The sequence below is a fragment of the Amphiprion ocellaris genome, chromosome 20 (assembly GCF_022539595.1).
Source record: "Amphiprion ocellaris isolate individual 3 ecotype Okinawa chromosome 20, ASM2253959v1, whole genome shotgun sequence".
NCBI classification, from domain to species: Eukaryota; Metazoa; Chordata; class Actinopteri; family Pomacentridae; genus Amphiprion; species Amphiprion ocellaris.
In genome coordinates, this window is record NC_072785.1 from 15,344,369 (window position 1) to 15,371,173 (window position 26,805).

The following is a 26,805-nucleotide window of genomic DNA, read 5'->3' on the forward strand; positions in this document are numbered from 1 at the left end:
ACTACCTAAAGAACAATTTTTAAAATCCAAAATATTGTTCTTTAAAAAAAAAAAAAAAATCCCATTTGATTTTTTTTTCTTTAAATATCTACAGCTGTGATCATACAGTTTTTACATTTCCTCAATATAAAGGTTTTTTTTCTTATTGGACTACAAGACTTTGTGCTAACTACAGATTGTCTTAACATACTAAATATGCAAAAATACTTATGATTATATATTTAGTTGATGGATTAAATATAGCATTTGTTGAAAGTTTATAATATGAACGTGACAGATTTTGTACAATGAGTCAATTGTCAAAATAATGCCTTCATATTGATAACAAGCACATTTTGCGGACTTAAAAGAGCAAATTTGCACATATTATACAAACAAGGCCAACAAGGTACTGTTGTTTGCTAAACTATGGGCTATTTGCTATTTAATTTAAAAAAATGTAAAACTCTGTTGAGAGTTTATTATAGTTGAGAATTTTATTCTGTAACAGTAGTTTTTCCCCATTCACTTAATTTTGATCTTTAGCCACCCTGATGAGAATTCAGCATGTTTGTTTACATGAGGGTCTCTGGCCCATGGAAGTGACTCCTCCCAGGAAGAGTGATGGGAACTAGATGAAAGGAGAGACTTTCTGTTAGGATCTCACAGGATGTGAGGAGAAATTTCCAGAGCAACATTTCCCTTTTGCAGAAGAGACAGACAGTGTGAGCTGAACCAAGAAGGATGTCCTCTCTGTTTAGGAGACCCTCATCGACCAGGCTGCTGCTGATGAAAGACATTCAGCAAAATCGCAGGTCAAGCATCTACAGCAAGCCACCTAAGGAAAAGATCGGGCCAGTGGTAGGACCCATTATCTTTGTTAGCACTTGTAAGAGAGGTTGAGCATCCTACAATAGAAGCATGGGGTTGCAGTGATGTTTTTATGTGCACTAACTGGGTGCTAAACTATAATTAATCAAATTTTAAGGACTTTGCTGGGATGAAAACTCAAACAACACATGAAGAATCAGTCGTGGGAAACCAGTATCTGTGGTGCTTTACTTTATTGCCCCTAATGCGAGGAATTCAAGCGAGCTGCTCTCCTCGGCCTGCAGAGTGGGCGAGATGTTTTATTCATTTCTTATCCATAAGTCAGTGTGAAGCTCTGGCCTCTGTAAAAGGATCCTATGATGGGAGTGCAACATAGCAGCCAGTGTTTATTTCACCATAAATCTGTTGATCTGTCCTCTGGGACATACACAGGGGCTTTTACAAAGCCTGTCTCAGGTTAGGAATACCAGAGTGGACAGGGACGAAGGGAATATAGTGGCAGGAAGATGTGAATAGGGGATACAGTTATATCACACGATGAGTCATTGAGATCAGGACCCTCTGTTGTGGATGCAGGTGTTGAGTTCTTTTCATTCAACCTGTAATTAATGATAGGAGACTTTGGGAACCACTAATACTGTGCCTTAAAATGTGTACTAAACTGTCATTCATGCAGTAGTTTGGAAACATATTCTAAAAAGCATGACATCTGTTAATTATCTATGCATTTTTCTTGGACTTTCTTACAGCAGTCTGTCTTTGCCTTGTGTGTGTTTGCTGTGACTCTGCTGGCTCCGGCTGGATGGATCATGCATCACATCCCAGAATATCGGCAGAAATCACCTCCACATCCCTGACTCCTGCAAGAACTCCACCAAAGCACTGCTATTTTACAAAGCTCTTTCCAGTGTGTAGAATGTAATGAATGGAAGTACAACCTTTGTTAAGTCTAAAGTATAAGAACCTAAATGAGAAATCTGCTGTAGAATGTTTTATAAAGCAAGTTGGAAAAACTGGGTATTTTTGTTGACTGTTTTGTTGACAGTAATGTTTGAAAAAAATGCTTAATATGTGCCTGAGCAGACTTTTAAGGATAGCACAAACAGAATAGTAATAAGACAAGGGGTCATCCTGGGTGCAGACTGCAGTGAGAGGATGTTGCTCCTTATCAGCTGGAAATGAAAACAGAAACACTCAGTTCTTGGCACAAAACATGATAGGAAGAGTGTGTCTGTGCGCCAGATCCAGTCTGTTTACCTATAGCGATGTAAAATGAGGGACATGATAAGACTGTAAGACCTAATTTGAAAAACACTGCAGTCAAGCACCAGCATTTATATTTAAAATGGGATGTTTACTAAGATAAGATAGAACTTTAATAATCCCAAAGGAATTTTGTTTGCCAGATATTGCTCCAAAAATTATATAACTTTGCAATAAACACAGTGTCCAATGGGAAAGCAATAATAAATAAGTATAAACAAAAATAAGTAAGCTGAAATAAGATTGGAATAGAAAACTAAGAAGAGATACCATCAATGGATTCTGAAGTAGTCAAGTAATATTACATATGAAATTGAAATACTGAACCTGGTAATCAAATATTTCACACAAAAATTACTCATTGTTCACAAAAAAATTGCACATAATAATGCAACATTGCACATCAGATCAAAAATATTGAACATGGAAGTTAAGCATTGCACAAGAATGTAAAATATACTGTACATTAAACTGGAATATTGCACATGACAATGAAATATTGCACAATGAACTGAAATATTGCACATGATAATGGAACATTGCACATCAAAAATTTGCAAACACAAGTGAAGCATTGCACAAGAAAATAAAATATGCTGCACACTAAATTGAAATAATACACCAGATAATAAAGTACTGCACTAGATATGGAAACCTTCCAGATGATGTTAAAATGGTACACATGAAAGTAATATATTGCACATGAATCTGAAATATTGCACGTGAAACTCAAACATTGCACATGAAAATTGTTTAAATAAATAAAACTGAAATACTACAAATGTAAATTAAATGTTGCACATTAAATTGAAATATTGCACGTGGAATTAAAGGATTGTACATAATAGTTAAATACTGAACATGCCATTGAAATATTGCACATCATTATAATATATTACACTTGATTTGAAATAATATTACACATGATAATAAAATATTACCATGGAATTGAAATACCGAACCTGATATTGAAATGTTGCACATGATAGTAAACTACATGCAAATGTTACACATTTAATTGAAAATTGCATATAAACATGAAATATTGCACATGAAATTGCACAAACTATTGATAAAGTAACACAGCAAATACTGATACTGTTCAGATTGATGGATCATAGGTGAAAATAATATCAGGCTTCAGTAATTGATAACTGCATCAAAATTAGGCAATATCTCCAGTCACAAACATGGATTCTACATCTGAATTTCCTTAAAACAAACAACAAATAAAGACAGATGCACGTTTCCTCCAGTAAGCGTCATGGTTACTGACAATGTGCCAACCATCTGTTGCGTGTTTATCCTTTAACATGCAACAGAGATACAGAAATGTATAGATTATTGGAGCAAACACTCGGAGCTCCTTAGTATTTCCCTCCTATAATCAGCTCACAGGGCGCTGATAGGGTTGTTGGAGTTCTTGAATGACAATTTGTCAAAGCCGGATCAGTCCATTTGGAAAGGTATGCCGTGTCAGATGTATATTAACGTTCCTCTCCGCTACGACAGGAGGAAATTAGTAAACAATTAAACACCGATAGACAAAACGGGTCCCGGTTTTATTTCCGTTAAAAGCTCACTCGAAGGACTGCAGCTAAAAGGCGTATAAATCCACGGCGCAGAGTGGTACAATCAAGCCGAGCCTGGGCTGCGAGGGGGTATATTCACTTTTTCACGACTGAGGGAAACACAACGCCGGGAAGGGAAAAAACCACTAAAACAATTGACAGTCTGGCTTATATGTTTCCCCAAGTGTCTGCGAAATGTCTACGAAGGCAGAGCAATGTAAGTACCGCTGTGTGTGTGTGTGTGAATGTGTGTCTTTTTGTTTCTCCTCTGTTTTGTCCTGGGGGTTTGGAAAACTGGAAATGTGATTTTTTTGTTGTTGTTGTTTTAAGCAAGAAAGCGAATAAGGGGAGCTGTCCTTGGTGATGAAACCGCGGTTGCCAAGGCAGGTTGCAACACGTCCTCTCACTGCAGAGGATGGCTGGAGGTCTCAGTGTATCCCCACTGTATTTCTCTGCATGGGGAAGGGGAATTGCAATTTCATGGGCCGGATCGCCCAGTGGTCATGTTATGTCATGTTCTTATTTTTTTTTTCCCCCATTTTTTTTGTTATTTTTCTTTATTTGATTGACGTGGCTGCATGAGGTGCGCGCGAAAAAAAGCGAGGTGTGATGCTGATCTCAAGGTCGACCTGCCAGATTCTGTACTGAGCAATATGGTGGCAATACATTGATCAATCATGTGGTTTGATCACGCATAGGACTGAAGTCTGTTGCTAATTCCTCCCCCTTCATTCTTATATATCCCCTTATTCCTTCCATTGCTTTTGCACAGGGGGAGGGAAAGCAGCCACCAGGCTTTCTTCAGATTCCATGTTACTGAAAGATATCTATCACTTTTAAGGAGCTTAACACAGACATGAAATATGGGGGTAAACTTGGTGTTCAGTTGGTGAAAAGTTGGGTGTTGCTCTTATTGTTCAGTGGCCAATGATGAGGATTAATCCAGCTAATGTAGACAAAAATGATAAATCCTGCTGCTGTGATTACATTCAAACCAACCTATCATCGTTAGCAATCACATCTACAAGTATCTAAATGTATGAGGGGCATTTTGCATCAATAATCGTTATGAAAGATGTATGAATTTATAAGCCTGTTTGCACAGGCTTTGACCGCACATGCTCCAAGCCCGCAGCTGTTATTTTTATTTTGGGGTTTGTCATTTACAGGTCAGAGAGGAAGCTAAACAGGACTGCCCAAAGTCACAGAAAATGGGTCAGCAATCACACACTCCAACTTGTTTTAACTCTTATTCAACCAGTCAAAAAATGACAGCAGGTCTCTGAAACTACAGGGAGCAGCTGAACATGGAGCAGGCGCTTGAAATGTCCCTCGGCATCGCTTGTTAATGGATGAGTTAACCCTCTCTCATGCTCACCCTGACCACATTTCTCCCAGCTTGTCATGGGACTTGAACCGGCAACCTTTTGTACACGAGTTTGTTTCTGTAAGCAATAGGTTACTCCCTCCTCCAGGGCTTCTTGCGACCTCGCTGCTGTACCAGAAAGGTCACCCGGTGAAGGCCATGGGAACACAGACGCTTTGTTTTACTTGATAATTGGAGCGTCCGTGTCATTTACTGCCAAACGTCTCACAACAGCAGCAACACGGTGTCTAATTAGACTACTGCATGCTCAGCCATGTGGCAGATGTTTTTGTTTTGTAGATTAAAAATATGACTTTTCCTTTAGATTCTTATTTCTACCTTATATAACAATCTCACTAGTGTTGATATGCTTGTTACTCTGCTCTTTATTTTGTCTAGTTGCCTCTAAGATACGATACTTGCAAGAGTATCACAACCGTGTGCAACACAATATTTACCCCGTGCCCTCCGGAACAGACATTGCAAACACACTGAAATACTTTTCCCAAACCCTGCTCAGGTAAGTACCCCGCTCTGGAGCCACCAGGTGAAGTAACAGACTGTAGAATGTTTGATATTTAGCTTCCTCCATGGTCAGATGAGATTAATTACCGTAAGATGTTGTGACACACTTTCTGAAAGGGATGACAGTGACACCATTAAACATCTCATGTGAATTAAAGATGTCATAGAGAAGTTTAGAGAAGTGGCCAGATGAAGACAGGGAGTGAAGCCGAGGAGTTATGGTGTTGTTTTAAGGCAGCTGCAGCACCAGATAGACGGATCGGTGATGTTTATTGATTCAGTGGTCGGTTGCTAGATGAACGCTTCCCTGGGGCGGCCTGTTGTGTCCTTCCCAAAGGGAGCTGGTGGAGGGCAGCTCCTCTGGCTATGCAGTTGCAGGGTCAGCCTGCTCTCTCGGGTGCTGTGAAAGCCTGAGGAAGGAACAGCATGTTATTTCCTCCTCCAGCACAGGTCAAGTAGGCAGCCATTTTGGACACGTCTAATTCAATAATTTCCCTTTTTGCTTTTTCTCAGCCTTCCCGTAGCCAAAATATTCTGCAGTGACAGGACATTTCTGGTTGGTTTAGTCTTACTAGCCACTGCTTTCATAGAAAATATGTCCTTTCTTGTTAGCTAATTCACAGAAAGGGTGGGATTACTGGAGGCTGAACTTTGTGCCCCACTTTTAACATTATTATCAGCTTAGGGAGCAATCTATTTAAGATTGGCAGCTAGCCTCAATTCAACACGTTATTTCTCAGACCCATGAGGATTATTTCTCTGCTGAGGGTCCTGCATGCTTCATGCCAAAGGGTTGTCCAGCACCAGCCACCAGTCACTGTGCTGCTTTAAACATGGCACAGATTGAGCATGACAGCGGGCCGCAACTGTGGGAATCTGCGTAAACTCAAGTGACGATTTTTGTCTCTGAGGGGCAGTATCATCAGAGTGAGAAAAGAATCACTCACTATGATGCCATTTTTACCAGTTCGGCGATATTTTCCCGACGCACAGTCTCATAGCCTCTGATATGCAGAACAAATCACTCTGCCCACCATTAGAGGAGTCTGGTTTCCTCAGCAGGGACCTCAGGATTATCCATACACCTGTGCCTTCTGAAGCCCGGGGTGAGGAGAATGAAAGAAGTGAAAAGAGAGAGAGGGAGAGAGAGAAAGTGGGAGTAGTGAGCCTTGAAAAGTGGAGCAGGCATGTGTCATGTTCCTGGAGAAGAAAACCGAAATGGCCAAAGGAGGTGGTTGCTGATTCATGCACCAGTTTTAGGTTCAGAACAGGTCAGATGCAGAAGAGAAAACAAAGACGGGTGACGTTCTTGTATTTACCAGCAATTATATATGCCTCCTTAAAGATGAGGCACAGCTTTGTCAGACTGAGCTCTCTGCATCAGTGAGTCTCGCTGACTTTACTCCAAACTGTATCACTCACAAGAACGACTGCAGACAGAAAAAAAAAAATCCTCCACTGCTGTTTAGACATTCTTTTAGACGCAGCGCAGTTGTGTTTTGCACCTCACACACACCTGTAAACACGCTAATGTAGGAAGTCTGAATGTGCTTTGAATTACTGATGCACACACAGTCAGTGATTTTTTGCAATGACAGCCCAGGGTTTGACAGTAAATGTATGTCATGTGTCTGTACCAGTGCATTTCTACATGTGTTTTATGTGTCGTATATTTGTGCGATTTTTTCGTGTCGTCCGTGCGCGTGTGCGTGTATGCACATATGTGTGTGTCTTTGCGTGTTCAGTGTATGCGTGTGAGTGCGTCTGTTTATGTCTGTGTTCATTGTTCAAATTAACGATGTGTTCTATATGAGAAATGGGCAGTGAAAAAGTCATACTCTGAGATGAGGTCTGTTGTCGTGTATTAGCCCTGTTGGAGTTGATGCTGTGTAATAACACAGCTTTACACATGACTAAAATCTTACAGAGTATAACTTTGAGGGGATCAGACACATAATGTTCTGCCGTTGACATATAAACTCAACATTATTATTATGTTTAAACATTTTTAATGAAATCCCCTTTGTCACTTGCCATGTAACTCCAAATGCTGTAACTCTACTTTTTTGAGTGACCTTGCAAAAAACAAAAAAGAAAAAAAAAAAGCAATACATCAGCATTTATAATCTGGGCGCTCAAGATAAATCCCAATCATTTGCCTGATAGAACAGCTTAGCTCTTTAATAATGTGCAGTAAAAAGAGCAATGCTCTCTGGCCCCCCCTTCCTTCCTCCTCCACCCTAGATGCTCCACACTCAACCCGGCTAGTTTTTTCCTTTTGTTTTTCCTCTCTCAAAATTGAATATGTCCACCACCTTCCCCAGGGGACAGCAAACACAATTGTCCATCCTGCATTAGCTCACAAACATAATGCTACCAGTCATCTCCCCCTGATACAACCTATTCCTTTGTCATTATAGTTTCTCCTCTACCGTAGATTAGTTGTTACATTTATTTTAGAAACCTGAATCCATATGCCTGTTGGATCTCATTATTTCTCCTGATGATACTGGTACAGTATCATAACGTATGCATACGGACATTATTTCTCTGGTGCAATAAACATGTGCTGTGACCTAGGAGCACTTGATCTAACCTCACACACATGTTTATTACTGGCTGAAGCATGTTTCAAAAGTGTCACCTCTGTATTTTCCCGAACCAATTTGGTGTCACTCCCATCCTTGACAGCCCCACGAAAAGACAAGGAAATTTCATTTTAAAATGTATTCCACGGCTCTTTGGCCTTTTTGCATGGTAGCCACTGACCTTGCTGATTGGAAGATGGCAGCCATCGAGGGACAGTCTTTTTGCGCTGTCCCTTCTTGGAGAAGTATGGGGTTGCCACTGAAAACATGCCATTTTTTATATTTTTGCTCCTTGTCACCAGATACGCATGAGATGCAGTGATCATTGCAGTTTGTGCTCATGTTTTTTTTTTTTTTGTTTTCCAAGTGCAAAGATAGACAAAACGAGATAAATTGAATTTCCAGTCACGCTGAACAGACAAAGCAGGGAAAAATTGCCCGTGCCTTCAGTGATACAGTCAAATAGTGAGACACTGCATCCTATGTGGGGTTTATCTGGGTTTGTTTTTTTCTATTTACGCTGTCTCTGTAGTGCCATTTCAATGTAATGTGCTGTTTTTTTGTGTCTTTGTTGTCTCTTTTTTTCCCTTGTTCCCCTCTCCTACCCTCCCTCCCCTCCCCTCCCGCCCCGGAGCAGCATTCTGTCCCGCACAGGCAGGAAGGAGAACCAGGAAGCTTCCAATTTGGCCGTGCCCATGACCATGTGTCTTTTTCCTGTGCCATTCCCACTCACCCCATCTCTAAGACCACAAGTCAGTTCCATCAACCCTACAGTTACTCGCTCCCTCCTTTACAGCGTTCTGCGCGATGCCCCGTCAGACCGCGGGGGGCAGGGGCAGCAGAGTCGGGACGCTCAGCTCTCAGAGTACCCCTCTCTGGACTATCAGGGCCTCTATGTGACCCTCGTGACCCTGCTTGACCTGGTGCCCCTGCTGCAGCACGGTCAGCATGGTGAGTCAAGGCCCAGTGCACCACTGTTTGTCATCATCATCCCCGAGCCGTCTGGCCTGCATGAAGCCACTGCTGCTTTTTTGGCCTCTTTTGTAACGGGAGGAGAGAAGTCCTGCTGAGGATCTTGAGGGATGCATGGGGTGATTGGGAGCACGCTGGATCCTGTCAACTTAATCGTTCATAAGCCATTGGATGCACCAGACATAGGCCTTCTCTTCTGTGTATCATACTTGACTGCATGTTTGTTATGCAAAGTGGGAGAAATGTTTTCTTTACTGTTGTCATGTGCAAATATATATAAGTTGAAACACACGTAAGAAAATGTAATGTGTTTGAAATATGCTAAGAACACATCTGAGAATGACTTATGTTCGCCCAGTTTTTCCACAAAGAGCCCAAGGCTGCATCACAATTCAGTGCTCTTATATGTCATGAATATTTGACCATTGTTAAAAAAAAAAAAAAAAAAAAAAAGCTCAAAAGCATGAAAACCCATCTTTTGACTAGATTGCTCTACTTTTCCTGAGGGTAAACTTTACTTTGGTGGCTTTTAAAGAAAGCTCACAGCCCTCATATTCCAAATGTTCTCCTTTTTTTTTCACTGTTACATTGTTAAATGACTGAAATTTCATGTAACTTTGGCATCTGTGGCTGCATACAGTACATGAATACTGTATGTGCAGTTGATTGAATGAGTGTCTGTGTATCTCTCTTTGTCTTTTTGCCTTTTCCCTTTCTCATCAGATCTGGGACAGTCCATATTTTACACAACCACATGCCTCCTGCCCTTTCTCAGTGATGATATTCTCAGCACTTTGCCCTATACTATGATCTCCACTTTAGCCACATTTCCCCCTTTCCTTCACAAAGACATCATAGAGTACCTGAGCACATCTTTCCTCCCCATGGCTATATGTAAGTATCACTGAAAATCCAACTATAGGGTGTTATAATTACTAAAAAAATATTGAAATACAGCAAATGCTATATTTCTTGCACTTATTTCCATTACGGCAATGAGCAGAATGTGATATTTCGACTAGTTATAATTTTTTCTCTTTCTTTTCTTTGTCTGTATGCAGTGGGCTCCACTCGGAGAGAGGGGGGAGTCCCAGCCTATGTCAATTTGTCTGCCTCTTCTATGCTCATGATTGCAATGCAGTACACATCAAATCCAGGTAAACCACCACGTTTCCATAGCATGCATTCAAATATGACTGTAGTAACTTCTCCGTATTCAATCCATTCTCTGCTTCTTTTCTAGTTTATCACTGTCAGTTACTGGAGTGTCTAATGAAGCACAAACAAGAAGTGTGGAAGGTATTTCCGCTTTAAATACATAACGGAGATATAAGACTCTTTGTTTAAAGCATTTATGAAGAGTTGCATTTTGAATTTTTATCTGTCGGACTTTAAACTAAAATCTCTTGGAATGCTTTTCTATCTAAACACTAACTACAAAGTTAATGGATCAGCAACAAGACTAGAGGAAACTTCAAGCACTTCTGACAAATTTACACTGTAGAAAACCCAGAGCATGATACCAAAACTCACCCAGAATAACCCTGAAATCGCACCATCTTGTTTTTACATGTCATGACAGATATTTTCCAATTCACACAGACAAGCGCTGAGTAAAAAGTAGCTGAGAAAAAAAAGAAAAACAAGTCTTTTTCCATGACTATTGCTTTGACTGTAAAACTAAAAATAGAATTTGTCTTAATAATTTTAAAGCAACATTGAGTATAATCCATGAAATGCTTACAGTAGAAATCATATTGCTTGTTTTCCATTTGTTTCTATTCAAATGTCCTCGAATATCTTTTTACTTCATGCACATTCTCTGTCTGTACTCTCTGCAGGATTTGCTTTATGTCATATCTTATGGTCCATCCCAAGTAAAACCTCCAGCTGTGCAGATGCTGTTTCATTACTGGCCCAACCTGAAGCCACCAGGAGCCATCAGTGAATACAGAGGACTGCAGTACACAGGTCAGATTCTCCTAAAGCCACATCTTCTGCTTTATCTTCCTTGAATTGACCAAAGGTTTAACCTGCAAACCGTTTTTTTATTTGGTCTGTTTCTCTTTCATGTCCCGGTTCAGCCTGGAATCCCATCCACTGTCAACATATCGAGTGCCACAATGCCATTAATAAACCTGCTGTCAAGGTGACCACAGTCTTAAGAAAATACATTCTCTCTGCCTTTTGTTACTGTAATAGGATAGACTATGCTTTGGGTCTGTATACATTTACCGGGAATACACGGGGCATGAGCCAGGTTTCCGAGTTCAGCTGTGTGTGTAACCGCGTTTTCTTTTGTGAACTCCTCGGTAAATTAATCAGCATGTTGCCCGTGCGGCCGTTTGAGAGGACTAATGACATCAGTTTCTGTGCTACTTTACACCAGTCCCTGCTTCTCTGCTAAATCAGCTCCTGTCTTTACTCAACTGTGCTCAAAACTGACAGATAGAGTAAGAACAGGAGCACGGACAGGGGTTTGGATTTCAATTACCAGGAGCAGGGAGGAGGTATGAGGGGGAGGGGGCCTTAATTGGAAGCGGTGACCCCGTGCAGCCCTTGAGGATAGGGTGGCATCAAGTGAGCACAGTAAATTACAGTGCACCATCTGAACATTGAGGCCACGAGCATTTGTGTTTAGAGCAGGGCCAGGCACAGGTTGGAAGAGAAGGGAGTGCAGCATATGCAGGCAACCATCCACACAGAGGCGTGGGGAGGCAGGTAAAGGTGTCACATGATGTCTGTGGTAAGGCCATGATGCAATATGGCAGCCCTAGATGTGAGAGGGACGCATGGAAAAGGCTGGCTTTGTTGAACAGTGGAACTGTCCAAAGATAGTTAAACTGAGGAGGGTTCAGAAAAGCTGGAAGGTTTGATATCCCTCCATTTGCACGAATTAAGGGCAGTTTACATTTTTGACAGTGAAAGGGAGAAACTTTAGAGATTGAATTTTCTCTCTAGTAAACACTGTTTATTTATACAACTTCCAGTTTGATGTTATTCTGCAACTTAACAGAAAACAGAACATCAATAAAGGTGACTGTAAGGAATAGCTGAAGTATATGGTTACCTCTCAAGAAGAAAACATTCCCACAACATTGGCCAATAGAAGTTCTAATAATGTTTGAAAGAAAACACTTTAATCTCATGTTCAAAGAATGTTTTAAGGATATTTGTTATTTCAAATAATGTTCTCATGAGGTTGAAAGTTAACTAGCATCTTAACATTGACAGGATGTTTGGAGGATGTGGTCAGATTATGTTACATGATAACAAAGGAAGAATGTTCTCAAACCAACATTCAAAACATGTTTTCAAGATATTATTGAGACTTCAGAAGACAGAATGTATAAAAAACATTCCTGTAATTTGATGTACTAACAAAGCATGTTTTAACCCTCGTGTCGTCCTGCGGCTCAAAATTGACCCGTTTTAAAGTTTGAAAATGTGGGAAAAAAAAAAAAATTTCACAGTGAAACATCTGATGTCCACATTTTCAACATTTTTGGGAAATCTTTGAACATTTTTTGGTGGGAAAAAAAGAAATGTTAAAAATGTTTCTGAAGAGCATTCACAAAAAAATCAACCAAAATCCAGCAAATTTCACTGGATTTTGGTAGATTTTTTTGAGAAAGTTCTTAAAGAAAATATTAGTAAGTTTTACTGATATATATGTAATCACTTTAGCTAATTTTAGGATTTTTTTTGGAAGATTTTTTGAAAATATTTACAAGAATTCTCTTGCCATATTTAGGGATTTTATTTTATTTTTTTAAATAATACTTTTAATGGAAGCTTTTAAGGAACGATTGGACTTTTCTTCCTGAAGGTTTTGCAATTTCTCAGAAATTTGGGGAATTTTTTTGCAGATTTTTTGGGATTTTTTCAGACAAGGAAACAATATTTTTTGGTGCCCGTAAATGAAGACATCAGGAGGGTTAAGGATGCTGCTATTAGAACATTCTTCTACAAAACGTTCGCACAATGTTACGTGAGAACAAAAGAAGGACATACTCAATAACATAACATTTTTAGAGCATCTTTAGACAATTTTATCCTGCCTTTAAGAGGAACATTCTGGTAACTAAAAGAAAACTTCCTGCTGAAAACATTCGGGAACTGTGCAGAACTTTCTGAGAACATTTTTAGAACAAAAAAGATTCTAGCCAGGTAAAAAAAAAAAACACGTGTGTTTGTTATGCTTGCTATAGTCTTGGCCATCGCTTATTCCACTTTTATTGTACAATTTTGTGGATTTGTGAAAGTTATTGTTCCATAAACGTATTTGGGTTTAAATTGTAGCACGTCATTTCAGAATATTTGTACACTTTTGGCTTTAAATGGCAAAATTAACTGCACCAATAGTGATATATTATGTGGCTTTTTTAAAGGAAAACTTCCATTCATTCGCTAAATAAGCAAAAATCTTTGTTTTCCTTTTTGTTTGCATTAAAATATACGCTCATCTTTGAAATAAGACATCCCTCTACTCACGCTACCTGTGTTACCTTTGCAGATGTGTATAGATCCAACTCTTTCTGTTGCCCTGGGAGACAAGCCCCCTCCTCTTTACATATGCGAGGAGTGCAGCCAGAGGATAGCAGGGTATGCATCTGTTTCACCTCTTCTCTCCATCCCTCAGTTCTCCCTCTCCTTCAGTGAGATGCCATCCCAAACATACATCACCTACTGCCTGCCTCATTATTCCACTCTTTAACCCAGGGGAAATGCATTGCCATGGTTACATAGTTCCCTCGCGCCAATAATGAGATCATCATCATCACAAAACCTAGCATCCACTTGTGTCTCTTTTCTCCAGCATGTAGAATATTGAAATTGCATGGCTCTGCAGGTTTGTGTTTTGTATAAAGGGAAGATGCTTTGTGCTGCAGACTGCTGTGTTTACACAAGCTGGGATTGTATACAGGCTCTGAGGAGCATTTTGCCTATAAATCATGTGTTGTTTAAACGTTTCTTTGACCTTTGCAGAGATCACGCTGAATGGCTCGTTGATGTACTCCTGCCCCAAGGTGAGCATTCACAACCAAACAGGTGTTTGAGTTGAAATATTCATGAATTTTAGTCTGTAGTCATCACCACAAACACAAGGCAAAACAAAACAAGCAAACAAAAATAAACAGACACAGTAAAGATATGAAAATATTACACTCAGAACAGCATACAGGAAATTGTACAACAATTCTGTGTTTGTCTGAGTACGTTTCAAGAGCTGCTTCCAAATTTTCTACATGCTACAGTGGAAAAAGAGAGAGTTCTGTAGTGTTTCATTTTGTATATTAACATGCTTTACATAGAATAATTTATTTGCTGTTATGAGTTGTTTTTGCACATAAAAGCTGTTATATTGTACATAGTTTCTTTATTTTATTTTACAATTAAATATGACTCATTTGAAAAAGGATGCTTCTATTATCTGCACATTTTTTTTATTATTATTCTTCATTTTTCTTTGCAGCAGAGATATCTGCCATTTGTCAAAAGAAGGTAAGATGTTTCCTCTGCAGCATTAATGACATCAATGCTGCTGTTCACTCTCCTATTTGCTCTTATTCTCTGTTATATATCCAATTTTAGCATGAAATCATATTGTACCTTATTCAGTTGTGCTCTATATTTAGAACTAGTCTAACCTTTGCAGTCATTTGTTGTCATTGCTTATTAACTTCACATCTCCGGAATAATGAAATTCTGCCTTAACTTTCCAAAGCAGCACACTAAAAAAAGTGCCCTTAGAAAAAACAAGTTCACATATTTTTATCATCAAAACATAAAAACACAACGAGCCTGCTGACGTTTGAAAATATTTCATGAGTTACATTTCATCTGTGATCCATAGCGGGGGTCATTTATTTATGAATCTGAAATGTTTTCTCCGCTGAGGAGTTCATTCAGCTCAGCAAAGGCCAAATCTTTTCCTATGAAGCCGCTGGGGCGTGATGTTTGTTTGCTGTTGCTGAACGCACAGCCAAGGGCGCAAGTGCTCCCTGCTGGTTTCCAGGGAGACACTGGGCAAACTGAGAGCCTGCTGATCTCAGGTATTCCCATGAGCAGTCGCCCAGCGTTGTCCACCAAAACAGCTGGCCTTCATCCATTTGTCCAGCGGTTTGTAATCCACAACCCCCCACCTTTCCGAACAGGCTTTTGTCGCACTCGTTCCAGAAAGCTCTTTAAACTGCCACCTGGATTTACACCAGCTGCTGTCATTGTCAACCGAGACATCACTTTTCATCTGAGAGTAGCTACTTATAAATACACTTTGATACCCAGGACAGAGCAAACTGTAAAAAACATCACTGACATCAGAGTGGTGTTTCTTGTGTGTTGTTGAAAGCGAAATGGGTGAATAAGAGAGCTATCCGTCAGAGGACAGATATGTTAATTTGATAGGGGGCAATGCATCCCTCTAATGGCACAAGATTAGAGGCTGATCAGATTAGGATGGCTCTCTAGTGCCATGCTTTTTATTTTTAGAAACCTGAGACACCGTGGGGACACATAGAGACTTTTTCTACCGCTGCACATGTGGACAGATCATCATCTCCAAAAACAAATACATATCGCAGAGGGTGATATTCACCGTCAGAGCAGTTTGTTGCTTTTGAAGCTTGGATGTAGGTGTATTTTTAGAGGCTTGTCATCTGGCATTATTGGCTGCTTGGCTGTATTTGTTGCATGTTTTTATTTTGTTGCCTGCTTCCCAGAATAGAATCAAACTGATTTCTCCTCCTCCTCCTCTTCCCCCTCCTCCTGCTTTTCCACATTTCTTGCCTTCGTACTGTAGAACTGTAGCTCTCATGTAAGAAGGGCTGTGGTCACCTGCTTCTCAGCTGGCTGCTGCGGGCGCCATGGCAACCGGCCCGTCCGCTACTGCAAGCGTTGCCATGTCAACCACCACAGCAGCGAGGTGGGGGCTGCGGCGGAGACCCATCTGTACCAGACCTCGCCCCCTCCCATCAACACCCGGGAGTGTGGAGCGGAGGAGCTGGTGTGCACGGTGGAAGCTGTTATAAGGTACATTCACAGCGTTTGCAGCGACACGTCGCAGCCGCAGATCCACGGCACGCGGCTCCTTAAAGCACACGCTAACATGAATACCGTGCACGGGCAACAATACGGCACCAATTTGGATTTCAGTTTTTATGTGGTGTAATCTCTATTTCTCACACACAATATGCCGCTATTATGTCTCTGTGTATCCTCTCTTATCCCTCTCATCCTCTCTATATCCAACCAGCCTTCTGAAGGAGGCGGAAATTCATGCAGAACAGCGTGAGTTTGAGCTGAACAGGCGTCGTCAGATGGGCCTGTCTGCCTCCCACCACTCTCTGGACAACATCGAGTTTGATAACAAGGAGGACGACCAGCACGACCAGCGCCTGCTCAGTCAGTTCGGCATCTGGTTCCTGGTGTGTAATCACAATCTGTTCCCGTGTCTGTCAATAACGGGAGTGGAGCGATAAGACTGTGTACAGTACACAGGCCTCTTATCATTACCCTGTTGAAAGTCGCTTTGTTCGCGTCTGCAGGTGAGCCTGTGCACCCCTAATGAGAACACGCCCACAGAGAGTCTGGCTCGGCTGGTCAGCATGGTCTTCCAGTGGTTTCACTCCACCGCCTACATGATGGATGATGAAGTTGGAAGCCTGGTGGAGAAGCTGAAGCCCCAGTTTGTCACAAAGTGGCTAAAGACAGTGTGTGAAGTGCGCTTTGACGTCATGGTCATGTGTCTGCTGCCCAAACCTGTAGAGTTTGCCAGGGTAAGGTTAAAACCCGGATTAACTAAACATACACAGTTAAAGTTACTGGATGACAGGAAGGGTGACATCATTAACATGTTGCATTGTGCAACAGTTTTGAAAAAAAAAAATGGCACGAAACCAGGATTTCAGGTTAATTAGAATTTTTCAGGACATGTGATCTAATCCAGTCCGCTTTTCCTCAGGTGGGAGGTTACTGGGACAAATCATGTAGCACAGTGACACAGCTGAAGGAGGGCCTGAACCGGATCCTGTGTCTGATCCCTTACAATGTCATCAGTCAGCCACTGTGGGAGTGTTTTATGCCCGAGTGGCTCGAGGCCATTCGTACCGAGGTGCCTGACAACCAGCTCAAAGAGTTCCGAGAAGTGCTCAGGTACATCCATCTCCTCTAAGTGTTTATATAGCTGCACGTAATGGGCAGAGCAAATAGAATAAACAGGAGTGAGGGAGGAATTGTGACATTAAATGAAATGCCTTTGTTTCAAGCTTCAGTTATTAACCACCGACTGCATATCAAATCTTTAAAAGTGTCAGTTTTTCTGCTATCATTATCGTGTTGCTGCTACTGTTGATAGTGTTTTCCATCTGTGCGTCTTTCTGGAAAATATATACACAAATGAGACCATCAATTGAAGAACAAGTAGAACAGAGGCAATGTCAGAAGAGTAAATTTGTAACACTATAAAACAGTATTAAAAATAAGAGGAGTAAACTGAACATCTCTGATTGTGTACCAGCGGCGGGAAATGGATTTTTACTCTCGAGTCTGCCTGAATACACCTACATCCACGTCTTATTTTGTCCTCTCCCTACAGTAAGATGTTTGACATCGAGCTGTGCCCCCTGCCCTTCTCTATGGAGGAAATGTTCGGCTTCATCAGCTGCAGGTTCTCAGGCTACCCAGCGTCTGTGCAGGAGCAGGCTCTGCTGTGGCTGCATGTAAGCACACACACACATAAACACACTGTCCTGCGGTTCTGTCCACAGTGAGTGTGAATTGAACAGGTTGTCATAGTGTGTGAGTCTGGGCAGAGGCCCTGCTGAATATGGATCTGGGTCACAGAATGAGACTGAAAAAGATAGAAGGGATTTTTGCCTTTCATCCCATATGCACTCACAGCTTGCTGCCCTGTATATGTGGATCAGTTTCAAGTTTTCTGTCACAACTGTGATCAAGAGATTGCATTCATGTACACTCTGTAAATAGGTCAAACTCACATCAGACAGAGAAGTGGTGCTTAGTTTGACATCTTCTCTGCACGTGTTGAATTAGTGTCATATAAGTAACACATTTATATATTGTCACTTCACATAAAACATACTTCCAATTTTATATCCCTACTCATAACTAGTCATGCATGCAGCTTTTAATAATGTTAGCCGTATGTTTCAGCAACCTGCCAGCAGATTAAAGGTGAATAAATTCTTGTTTTGTTGCACTTTCAGTATTATAAAACACTGAAAAAATTGAATTTTCTGTATTTTAGAAAATCCTTATTAAATCGAAGAAACAGAAATTAACATGATAATTTTGTTTTAGCACTGGATATACAGAAAAATAATAAAATCAAATTAATTTTTTCTATAAGTTGCAAATTTTGTACCAATTGCGAGTAGAGCCTTTAAATTTTTGTGTGTGTTTTTTGGACGCAGGTGCTGTCAGAGCTGGACATTGTGGTGCCTCTTCAGCTGCTGATCGGGATGTTCTCAGATGGAGTGAACTCTCTGAAGGAACTGGCCAATCAGAGAAAGGCTCGCGCTTCAGATCTGACGGGCAACACAGGGGCTCGCAGGGTGAGGAGAACCACGATGCCAAAACTACTCCCAAAAAATAAAGGATGTGACAGTGCAGTTCCAATTTTTGCTTTCATTGTTATTGTTCTTCTTAGTTATCATTGCCAGTAAGCAGGGAAATACAGCATAATCCCCTCAGAAAGTAACACTTCACTGTCCTCATATCATCACCTAAATAGATGAGGTCATATTTTATGCTTCATGTTCTGTTACATGCCAGTTTGAGATCAGTCTGTACACATTCCCACTCGTCATCTATTTCTGCTGTTCGTTGGAATATGTTGCCATGGCAACTGCCAATATCTAAATATAGCCCTCATAAAAGAGCTTAATTGAACTTGACTGCGATGTGGATTTATCAGTGAAATTTATGGCCTCGCAACTCTGCACTTGAGTCATATGAACTGGCAGTAACAGTCAGAGATTAAAGGCATATGAGAGGGACAAATGCTTGGTTGTTTGAAGTGAAACACATGTTTTTAGTTTATTTAGTGACGTTCTGCTCTCATAGGTGAGTGTGGTGTCAGATCCAGGACGTCGTGGGCAACACAACACCCTCAGTCCATTCCCAAGCCCCTTCAGGAGCCCGTTCCGCAGCCCTTTACGCTGCAGCCCCTTTAAAAACCTGGGTCACGCCACCGGCCACTGCGCCCTGGATCTGGACTGTGATGACGACGACATGAACCTCGGCTGCTTCATCCTCATGTTTGATCTCATCTTAAAGCAGGTGATGACAAGTGGCTTGTATTGGAGTAACAAGTAAAACGTTTTAAGTACGAACACTATCACATTACACCGCCATTATTACAACATACACAACAAATTAAATGTTCAGTATATAGAGAAAAATGACACACACGATGCAATGACAAGAAAGCCCACAGGTGGGATCTTGAGATTTGTGGGTCGTGCTCCACTTTTTGCTCCTCTGTTTTTACGTTCGTCTCCCCCCGCTGTCCCAGATGGAGCTCCAGGATGACGGTGTGATGCTGGGTCTAGACAGCAGCCTGGGGAAGGATATCGTGGGCATCATCAACAACGTCTTTCAGGCCCCGTGGGGGGGCTCGCACACCTGCCAGAAGGATGAGAAGGCCCTAGAGTGCAGCCTGTGCCAATCCAGCATTCTGTGCTACCAGCTGGGCTGTGAGCTCCTGGAGAGGCTGACCCCCCGGGAAGAGATACGCCTGGTGGTGAGACGCACAGCATGCATTTTTAAGCACTAAATATAAATTAACCCCGTACATTAAGCAGATACGGCTCTGAAATGAATGCCACATAGCCTCCACGTCCCACAGTGCCAGAAACACCACTGTGTGTCACTGTTGTTGTAGTTACATAAAACAGAAAACATGCCAATCTCTGTCTCTCTTTGCAAGCAATTCTTAAAAAACAAACAAACTTGTGAGTATCAAGCTCAGCCATATTACAGATGTTTATTTTCATGTGCAGGAGCCTACAGACACTTTGGAGGAAACTTTGATCTTACCTCAACCAGATTTCTCCCTCGGGACGGAGAATGGAAGTGAAGAAGAAGACAACCCGAGTGGCACGCAAACCGACAACCCCACTGACAACCCTTCTCCTGATAATGCATGTATGTATCAGTTGTGTTGGAATAAAAGCTGCACTTAGGTTTTTATAGATATAAAGAGATATTTGGAGATTTTAGGAAGTATGCCGGTTTGCTTTAGCTCAGTTAATTAGATTAATAGAAGTTAATCTTACCAGTTGCCGATTATGACTTTACACTTTACAGAATACATTAAAAATACACATATTCTCTTTCTTTCTTCGAGTTAATCAGATAAGCAGTTTGACCCTTCTCACTGCAATGACAATCCAAGATATAGTCAGGGCATAAACCTGTGTAAAATGAAAAATTATAGTTTTTTATATAGTGAGATACTGCAGTACCAGAATATATATATTTCCATTTTTTATTCTATGTGCTTTTACAAAGTTCAGACCAACTTGAAAGCTGAACTGCTTCTAATAGTTTTCTTCCTTCCAGCCATGAAGAATAACTCCGATAAGAAGTTCTCCTACCAGCAGCTCCCTGTGTCTTTGCAGCTTATATACACCATCCTGCAGGTACTTGTTCTGTATATCTAATTATTAAGCTGAGGTAAGCATTTATACAAGGTCATTCGGGGAAGAAAATAATCCATATTAACCTTTCAGCATTTTGTGATTCAAGTGGTCTGAGAGGAAATTACATTTCTGCACCTCTTCTTGGCTTATTTTAGAAAATCCAGGACACCGTGTGAGACTTTAGCCAGTAACATGTTTTTTCATTCCTGAGCAGGTGAAATAATATATTAGGAGCAATTAAGTCACCAGTGATAGTAGGAAGCGGTGGCCGTAGGGATTATAAGCAAAAGACTTCTTTTAGAAAATGGGTTTTGAATCCTGTGAGAAGCCAAATATCAATATTACTTTTGGCTATTTGACTTTTTGCATGTATCAGTGATCACCTGGGGGGAGAGATTTAGGACAGAGAGGGGACAGATGCAAAAGAAAGGCCATATTTTCCATTTCTGGCATATTTTTGCAGCTTGTAAACTGAGGCAGAAACAGACTAGAGGCGTTTAAAAATGTTTCTTGTGATTTATTGGAGTGAACATGTGGTGCGCTGTGAGTCACGCATCTCTTCTGTATTGTCAGGAAATGTCCAAGTTCGAGGAGCCTGACATCTTGTTCAACATGCTCAACTGTCTGAAGATCCTGTGTCTCCATGGAGAGTGTTTATACCTCGCCCGCAAGGATCACCCCCAGTTCCTGGCCTACATCCAGGAGAAGATGCTCATCCCGAGGTGTGCGCTGTCGGCTCTCCTCACACAGAAAGGGAACATATGTACAGAAATATTTGTTTGCAGCAGCTGGATTAGCAATCTTTTTGTGCCTGAGTCGATTCTTCTATTTGTTTCAGCCTGTGGTCGATGTTGAAGTCAGAGTTTTGCCAGCTGGCCTCCCTGGCGGTGCCTCAGCTTCTACATGCCCTCTCTCTATCCCATGGGGCAGACATCTTCTGGAACCTCATCAACACAAACTTCAACAGCAAAGACTGGAAAATACGATTTGAAGCTGGTGAGATGGAGTAAAATTGCTTATTATGTGTATCTGATACCTGCAACAGCTGAAGAGTATGCAGCTTCGTTTGCATTTTAGATCATTTCATTTTTGGATTTTATAATTTATCTTTGTGTTGTGAATGAATGAATGGTTACAGGGAGAGCCCCCCGTCCGGCTTATATAATAAGCTCCCTAAACCGCTGCCTGCCCACATCTCCCCCTTGTGTTGCCATGGTTACCTTGTGGCTCAAACAGGCGGCCAAGAGGAGTTGTGGGATTGATAAGGTTTTTCTTGCCTTGTGATTGGCAGAGAGGAGCTGTATGACCTTGAGACAGAAGCAGAGGACACGTCCTCTGACTTGATGTATGATACAGGAAATAGCAGAGAAATGACATGACAGAAGCCTCAGATACTCAGTACACATTTTCCATAAGGTGTAAAGTCATTACTCCATTGTGTATAAAATCACCTATGGAAACATTAAAATAAAATCAGTTATCTGGTCTTTCCGTCTACTAAAATGATGTGTCACGATGACAGCTTGAGCTGACTACGACCACTTCTAATGTTATTATAAATATTTACTAGTAGAGCTGAAGCAGATGTTTGCAGTAAATGGGCATGAATCATACAAAATAATCTGTTTTAGCCTTAATAAAACCAAAAGACTATCCTCTCCCTGCAGAGTCCCACACTCTCTCCAACACTGACACCTAGCGGTCCACACTGGCTGCTACCCTTCAGCTCAGAGTGGGTGAGAGCTTATGGATTTCAGAATAAAGCGTCTATTTTTAGAGTCTAATCTGAGTCGTGATAAATAAATGCACCAATTACTGAAAGGGTCTTTTTGTTTTTAGTGATGCCTGCATGCATTGTTATTTTATGGCTCACTGGCAAAGAGGATGTGGGACACTGTGTCGTGCACAGTGGCAACGTGTGTGATTTTGGCTTCTGTGACTCTGAATGTTACATTTAGTAAGTTATTTGCAGTATTCATGCTTTTATAAGCGACATAATTCTGCTTTTTAATGGCACACGGAACAGATATATGATTTAATGTAGCAATTTCGTAGTTTTCACCTAACAAACAAAAGCACGTTGATTCACTGATGCATCACACAAAGACAATAATGTTGGCAAAGATCGCAGTCAAGTAATACATGCCCTTATCCTAATGATCCTCATCTATGACCTCATGCCTGCCTCTGTTTATTAAATCATTATAATTATATTAGGACATCTGGCCGCTCAGTTGCCTCTTGTTCATATTTGTGTTCTGTCTGTGTTGCTGTTGATTCACTTTCACTCGTTATTCTCGTGAAATCCTCCCAGTCGAGAAGGTAGCGGTGCTGTGTCGGTTCCTGGACATCGGCGCGGTGACTAAAAACCACTTGCTGAAATACGCTCTGGCCCACGCTTTCTGCTGCTTCCTGGCGTCTGTGGAAGACGTGAACCCAGCTGTGGCAACCAGGGCGAGACTGCTGCTGGACACCATCAAGAGGCCGGCCCTGCAGGTGAACTGCACTTCTGCTGCACAAATTAGTCTGTCACATACAGTAAATGTAAGTCCAGAAACCATTAAGCATTGTGGGACCTCAAAGGAGCTACAAAATTGTAACAAATGGTGTATTTGCTAAGATAAATGGCAACATTTCTGTTATTTACAGGCTTACAGAAGGAGTATAGACATTCTTGCACAATGGCGAATAAATATATTTCATGTCTGTTTAAGTAGGAGTGAATATTTTGAAGCACATACAGTATGTTTATGCATTTGCAATAATAAAAACAATACATTTCACCTTTGTCTATGAAATTAAGTCTCCAGAATCCACTAGTAATACAATTGGTTTCTATTTTCTCTGCAGAAATATTGTAGACAGTCGTGTGTTTAGACCTGCCTGTGTTCATGTCATGCTGTGCATTAATGTGTGTGCATTTTGCAGGGCTTGTGTCTGTGTCTGGATTTCCAGTTCGACACAGTCGTGAGGGATCGCCCCGTCATTCTCAGCAAACTCCTGCTGCTGCACTTCCTGAAGAAAGACATTCCCGCACTGAGCTGGGAGTTCTTTGTCAACCGCTTTGAAACATTATCTCTGGAGGCTCAGCTACACCTGGACTGCAACAAGGAATTCCCTTTCCCTACTAGTGTGTAGCTTCCATGTCCCCATTCAGATATTAGCACCTGCTTCACGTCCACTGCCAACAAGAGAAGCATTACCGTCCAAACTGAGTTTGCAATCTCTTCTTTTGACAGCAATTACAGCTGTACGAACCAATGTGGCAAACCTCAGTGACGCAGCCATGTGGAAGATACGGCGGGCCCGGTTTGCCAGGAATCGGCAGAAGAGTGTTCGTTCCCTCCGTGACAGTGTGAAGGGAGATCCATCAGAGTCTAAACGGGCGTTTTCGCTCCCCGAGTCACTGACCAACCGACTTCGTGAGTAGCAGAGACCAGCCAGTCTATCAGTGTGAATCTGAACCTGTGTCGCTTTCATTCAATCAGTGGTCAAATACTGCTTGCAAATAACTTAGTGAAGGGCCTCATATGTGCTTTTGGTCCACATTAGAGTGCAGAGAAACCCATTAATGTGTCTTAAAGTCAAATTAATGTCCATTTCTATTTGGAAAACAACCTGACCTTGTCTTTTATGTCAGAATACGATAATTACTGCCCATTTTTAGTTTCTTGTGGGTTACAAAAAACCTTTTCCATTTGCAAATACTATTTGACCGAAGCTGATTCCATTTTCCTAATGTTTTTTTCCTTACTTGTTTGTTCTTGACATTCATTTCACTTAAATGTCTAACTACTGCTCTGTGTGAAAAAGAGGAACTCCCCGTTGTGTCATTCACTTTATCTCTGTCTCTGCGCAGCAGGCTGTCTGAGTTTCTGGGACAAGTTACTTATCTTGGCCTTAAACCATGATGGGATTTTGGAGATTTGTGGTTGGCCCTAAATCTTGATGACACCTGGATTTGAGGCCTGATAGTGTGTTTTGTGTGTGTGTGTGTGTGTGTGTGTGTGTGTGTGTGTGTGTGTGTGTGTGTGTGTGTGTGTGTGTGTGTGTGTGTGTGTATGTTTGTGTGTGCACATGTGCTGGATGATCACGGAGCTCAGACATGTGTCCTGTGCCACCTCCCCTGTGTGCTCTCCTAAATTGTGTTCTTCATATGTGGTTTTTAGCTCTAAGGCTTTCGAGGCAGGAGCACTCTGCCCCGACACTGGGAGATATGATAGAGAAAGTCCTGCCAGGTAAATAACAATCCAAATCTGAAACATGCAGTATAACTCTTCATAATCACACCATGTTTGAGGAAGTACAGTCTAAGTAGCAATAAAACACAAGAACAACGTGACAGTCATTGTTTTTTCATCCTGCCTACAGGATTAAATTGATTCTGACACAGGAAAGAAAGAAAAACACACTTTTACTAACAGCTAGCAGGTCTTTTTTTATTTGTATTTACCCCTTTTACAAATTCCACGAACACGCATGTTTACAACATGAAGATGTCTCCACCTCTCTCAACAGAGAAGTGGACAGGCTGAGTTGACTCCCCCCACCCCTCTGTGCTGTCACCCCTCTCCCTGCTGCTGCTACCCTCTCCCCCCCCATCTCCTCCCCCATCTCCTCCCCCATCTTCTCCCCCTGTCTTCAGCACGTTTCCTCCCGCACTTTAACCCTGACGCTTCAGCCCCTCTTGCAGGCCAGACCCCTTCTCCGGAGGACGACACCGTCATCAGAGACCTGCTCCCTGAGGACGCCGGCATCGATCACCAGACGGTTCACCAGCTCATCATGGTGCTCATGAAATTCATGGCCAAGGACCAGAGCAGTGCCGAGGCCGACATCGGCAGCGCCAAGGCTTTCAACACAGTGAAGCGTCACCTGTACGTGCTGCTGGGTTACGACCAACAGGAGGGCTGCTTCATGATCGCACCGCAGAAGATGCGCACCTCCACCTGCTTCAATGCCTTTATTGCCGGCATTGCACAGGTGACCCACATACAATCTAGTTTCAGATTTTTGCTGGGAGCCTAACAGTACAGCGCATTTAACTGTTGTTTCCTCCAGGTGATGGACTACAACATTGGTTTAGGAAAGCAGCTGCTCCCTCTGGTGGTCCAGGTGTTGAAGTACTGCACGTGTCCGCAGTTGAGACACTATTTTCAGCAGCCGCCCAGATGCTCCCTGTGGGCCCTGAGGCCTCACATTCGGCAGATGTGGCTCAAAGCTCTGCTAGTTATCCTGTACAAGGTACTTTTACATTACTATGCATCACTCAGTCACCAAGAAAACGTTACCACTAAATGACTCCCTTATCTTGCTGTGCCATATTTTCTTCATATCTTATGATATGCAGTCTGATTTTTTATGCTATATAGTACCCTTATAGAGACATGGACGGCAGTAAAGTGGTCCTCCATCTGATCCACATCACCATCAACACACTGAACGCACAGTATCACAGCTGTCGACCCCACGCCACAGCAGGACCACTCTACAGCGACAACTCCAACATGAGCCGCTACAGTGAAAAAGAAAAAGGTGAAGCAGGATAATAAATGTTGTTTATCTCAACAGCAGGCTTCTATTATAGCTGCAAATATGATGCAATAAGTAGAGATATTTATATATACTTAGTGAGTGTGACTGCAATAAGCTTAAGATGTCTGATTAAAAAGGTTTGCTGAGGCTAATTATTTGCGATATTTGTTGTGAAGTATGTGCTGCAATTTCTACAAATAAATGAGGACTGCATTTTGGAAGAAACCAAATTGCTGTTTCATTTATAAATTATTGATCATAATTTCAAAACAGGATGGAAGTGGTACATGAATGCAGGGCTGATGTTAATTTTCCATATTTTTTCTCCATATTAGAAGAGGACAGTGTCTTCGATGAGTCAGACGTCCATGACACGCCGACGGGTGCCGCTAACAAGGAGTCACAGACCTTCTTTGCCCGCCTGAAGAGGATCGGCGGCAGCAAGTCTGTGAAATACCAGCCGGTAGAGCTGAATGCCAAGAAAAGTAAGAAGCAGAGGCTTTCAAAAT

The 26,805-nt window shown here is 41.6% G+C and overlaps 2 protein-coding genes across 8 annotated transcripts in view; both read left to right on the forward strand.

Moving 5' to 3' along the window:
* The first annotated feature begins 640 nt into the window (after positions 1-640).
* On the forward strand, positions 641-1,828 carry si:dkey-85n7.8 (COX8 domain-containing protein). Its single transcript, XM_023286003.3, has 2 exons — positions 641-840; positions 1,560-1,828. Exons 1-2 carry the CDS (start codon positions 724-726, stop codon positions 1,665-1,667), a joined length of 225 nt encoding a protein of 74 aa, XP_023141771.2. The 5' UTR covers positions 641-723; the 3' UTR covers positions 1,668-1,828.
* A 1,678-nt stretch (positions 1,829-3,506) lies between these two features.
* The window catches only part of LOC111578958 (protein unc-79 homolog), a 33,707-nt gene continuing 10,408 nt past the window's right edge, over positions 3,507-26,805 (forward strand). The window contains exons 1-31 of one of the 7 annotated variants that reach the window (XM_023285979.3): positions 3,507-3,861; positions 5,410-5,530; positions 8,761-9,074; positions 9,819-9,989; positions 10,157-10,252; positions 10,339-10,394; positions 10,937-11,066; positions 11,180-11,244; positions 13,612-13,700; positions 14,085-14,125; positions 14,572-14,600; positions 15,898-16,127; positions 16,351-16,522; positions 16,643-16,873; positions 17,059-17,249; positions 17,692-17,815; positions 18,530-18,670; positions 19,182-19,397; positions 19,633-19,860; positions 20,120-20,264; positions 20,682-20,761; positions 21,335-21,483; positions 21,600-21,757; positions 23,076-23,257; positions 23,690-23,891; positions 24,001-24,183; positions 24,931-24,999; positions 25,407-25,744; positions 25,823-26,005; positions 26,134-26,296; positions 26,632-26,781. In XM_023285979.3, the coding sequence (XP_023141747.2) occupies positions 3,840-3,861; positions 5,410-5,530; positions 8,761-9,074; positions 9,819-9,989; positions 10,157-10,252; positions 10,339-10,394; positions 10,937-11,066; positions 11,180-11,244; positions 13,612-13,700; positions 14,085-14,125; positions 14,572-14,600; positions 15,898-16,127; positions 16,351-16,522; positions 16,643-16,873; positions 17,059-17,249; positions 17,692-17,815; positions 18,530-18,670; positions 19,182-19,397; positions 19,633-19,860; positions 20,120-20,264; positions 20,682-20,761; positions 21,335-21,483; positions 21,600-21,757; positions 23,076-23,257; positions 23,690-23,891; positions 24,001-24,183; positions 24,931-24,999; positions 25,407-25,744; positions 25,823-26,005; positions 26,134-26,296; positions 26,632-26,781 (4,669 nt within the window). In that variant the 5' untranslated portion in view covers positions 3,507-3,839. Of the gene's footprint in view, positions 3,862-5,409; positions 5,531-8,760; positions 9,075-9,818; positions 9,990-10,156; positions 10,253-10,338; positions 10,395-10,936; positions 11,067-11,179; positions 11,245-13,611; positions 13,701-14,084; positions 14,126-14,571; positions 14,601-15,897; positions 16,128-16,350; positions 16,523-16,642; positions 16,874-17,058; positions 17,250-17,691; positions 17,816-18,529; positions 18,671-19,181; positions 19,398-19,632; positions 19,861-20,119; positions 20,265-20,681; positions 20,762-21,334; positions 21,484-21,599; positions 21,758-23,075; positions 23,258-23,689; positions 23,892-24,000; positions 24,184-24,930; positions 25,000-25,406; positions 25,745-25,822; positions 26,006-26,133; positions 26,297-26,631; positions 26,782-26,805 lie in introns of those variants that run through there. The other 6 variants (XM_023285975.3, XM_023285976.3, XM_023285981.3 and 3 more) reach the window with 6 other exon arrangements.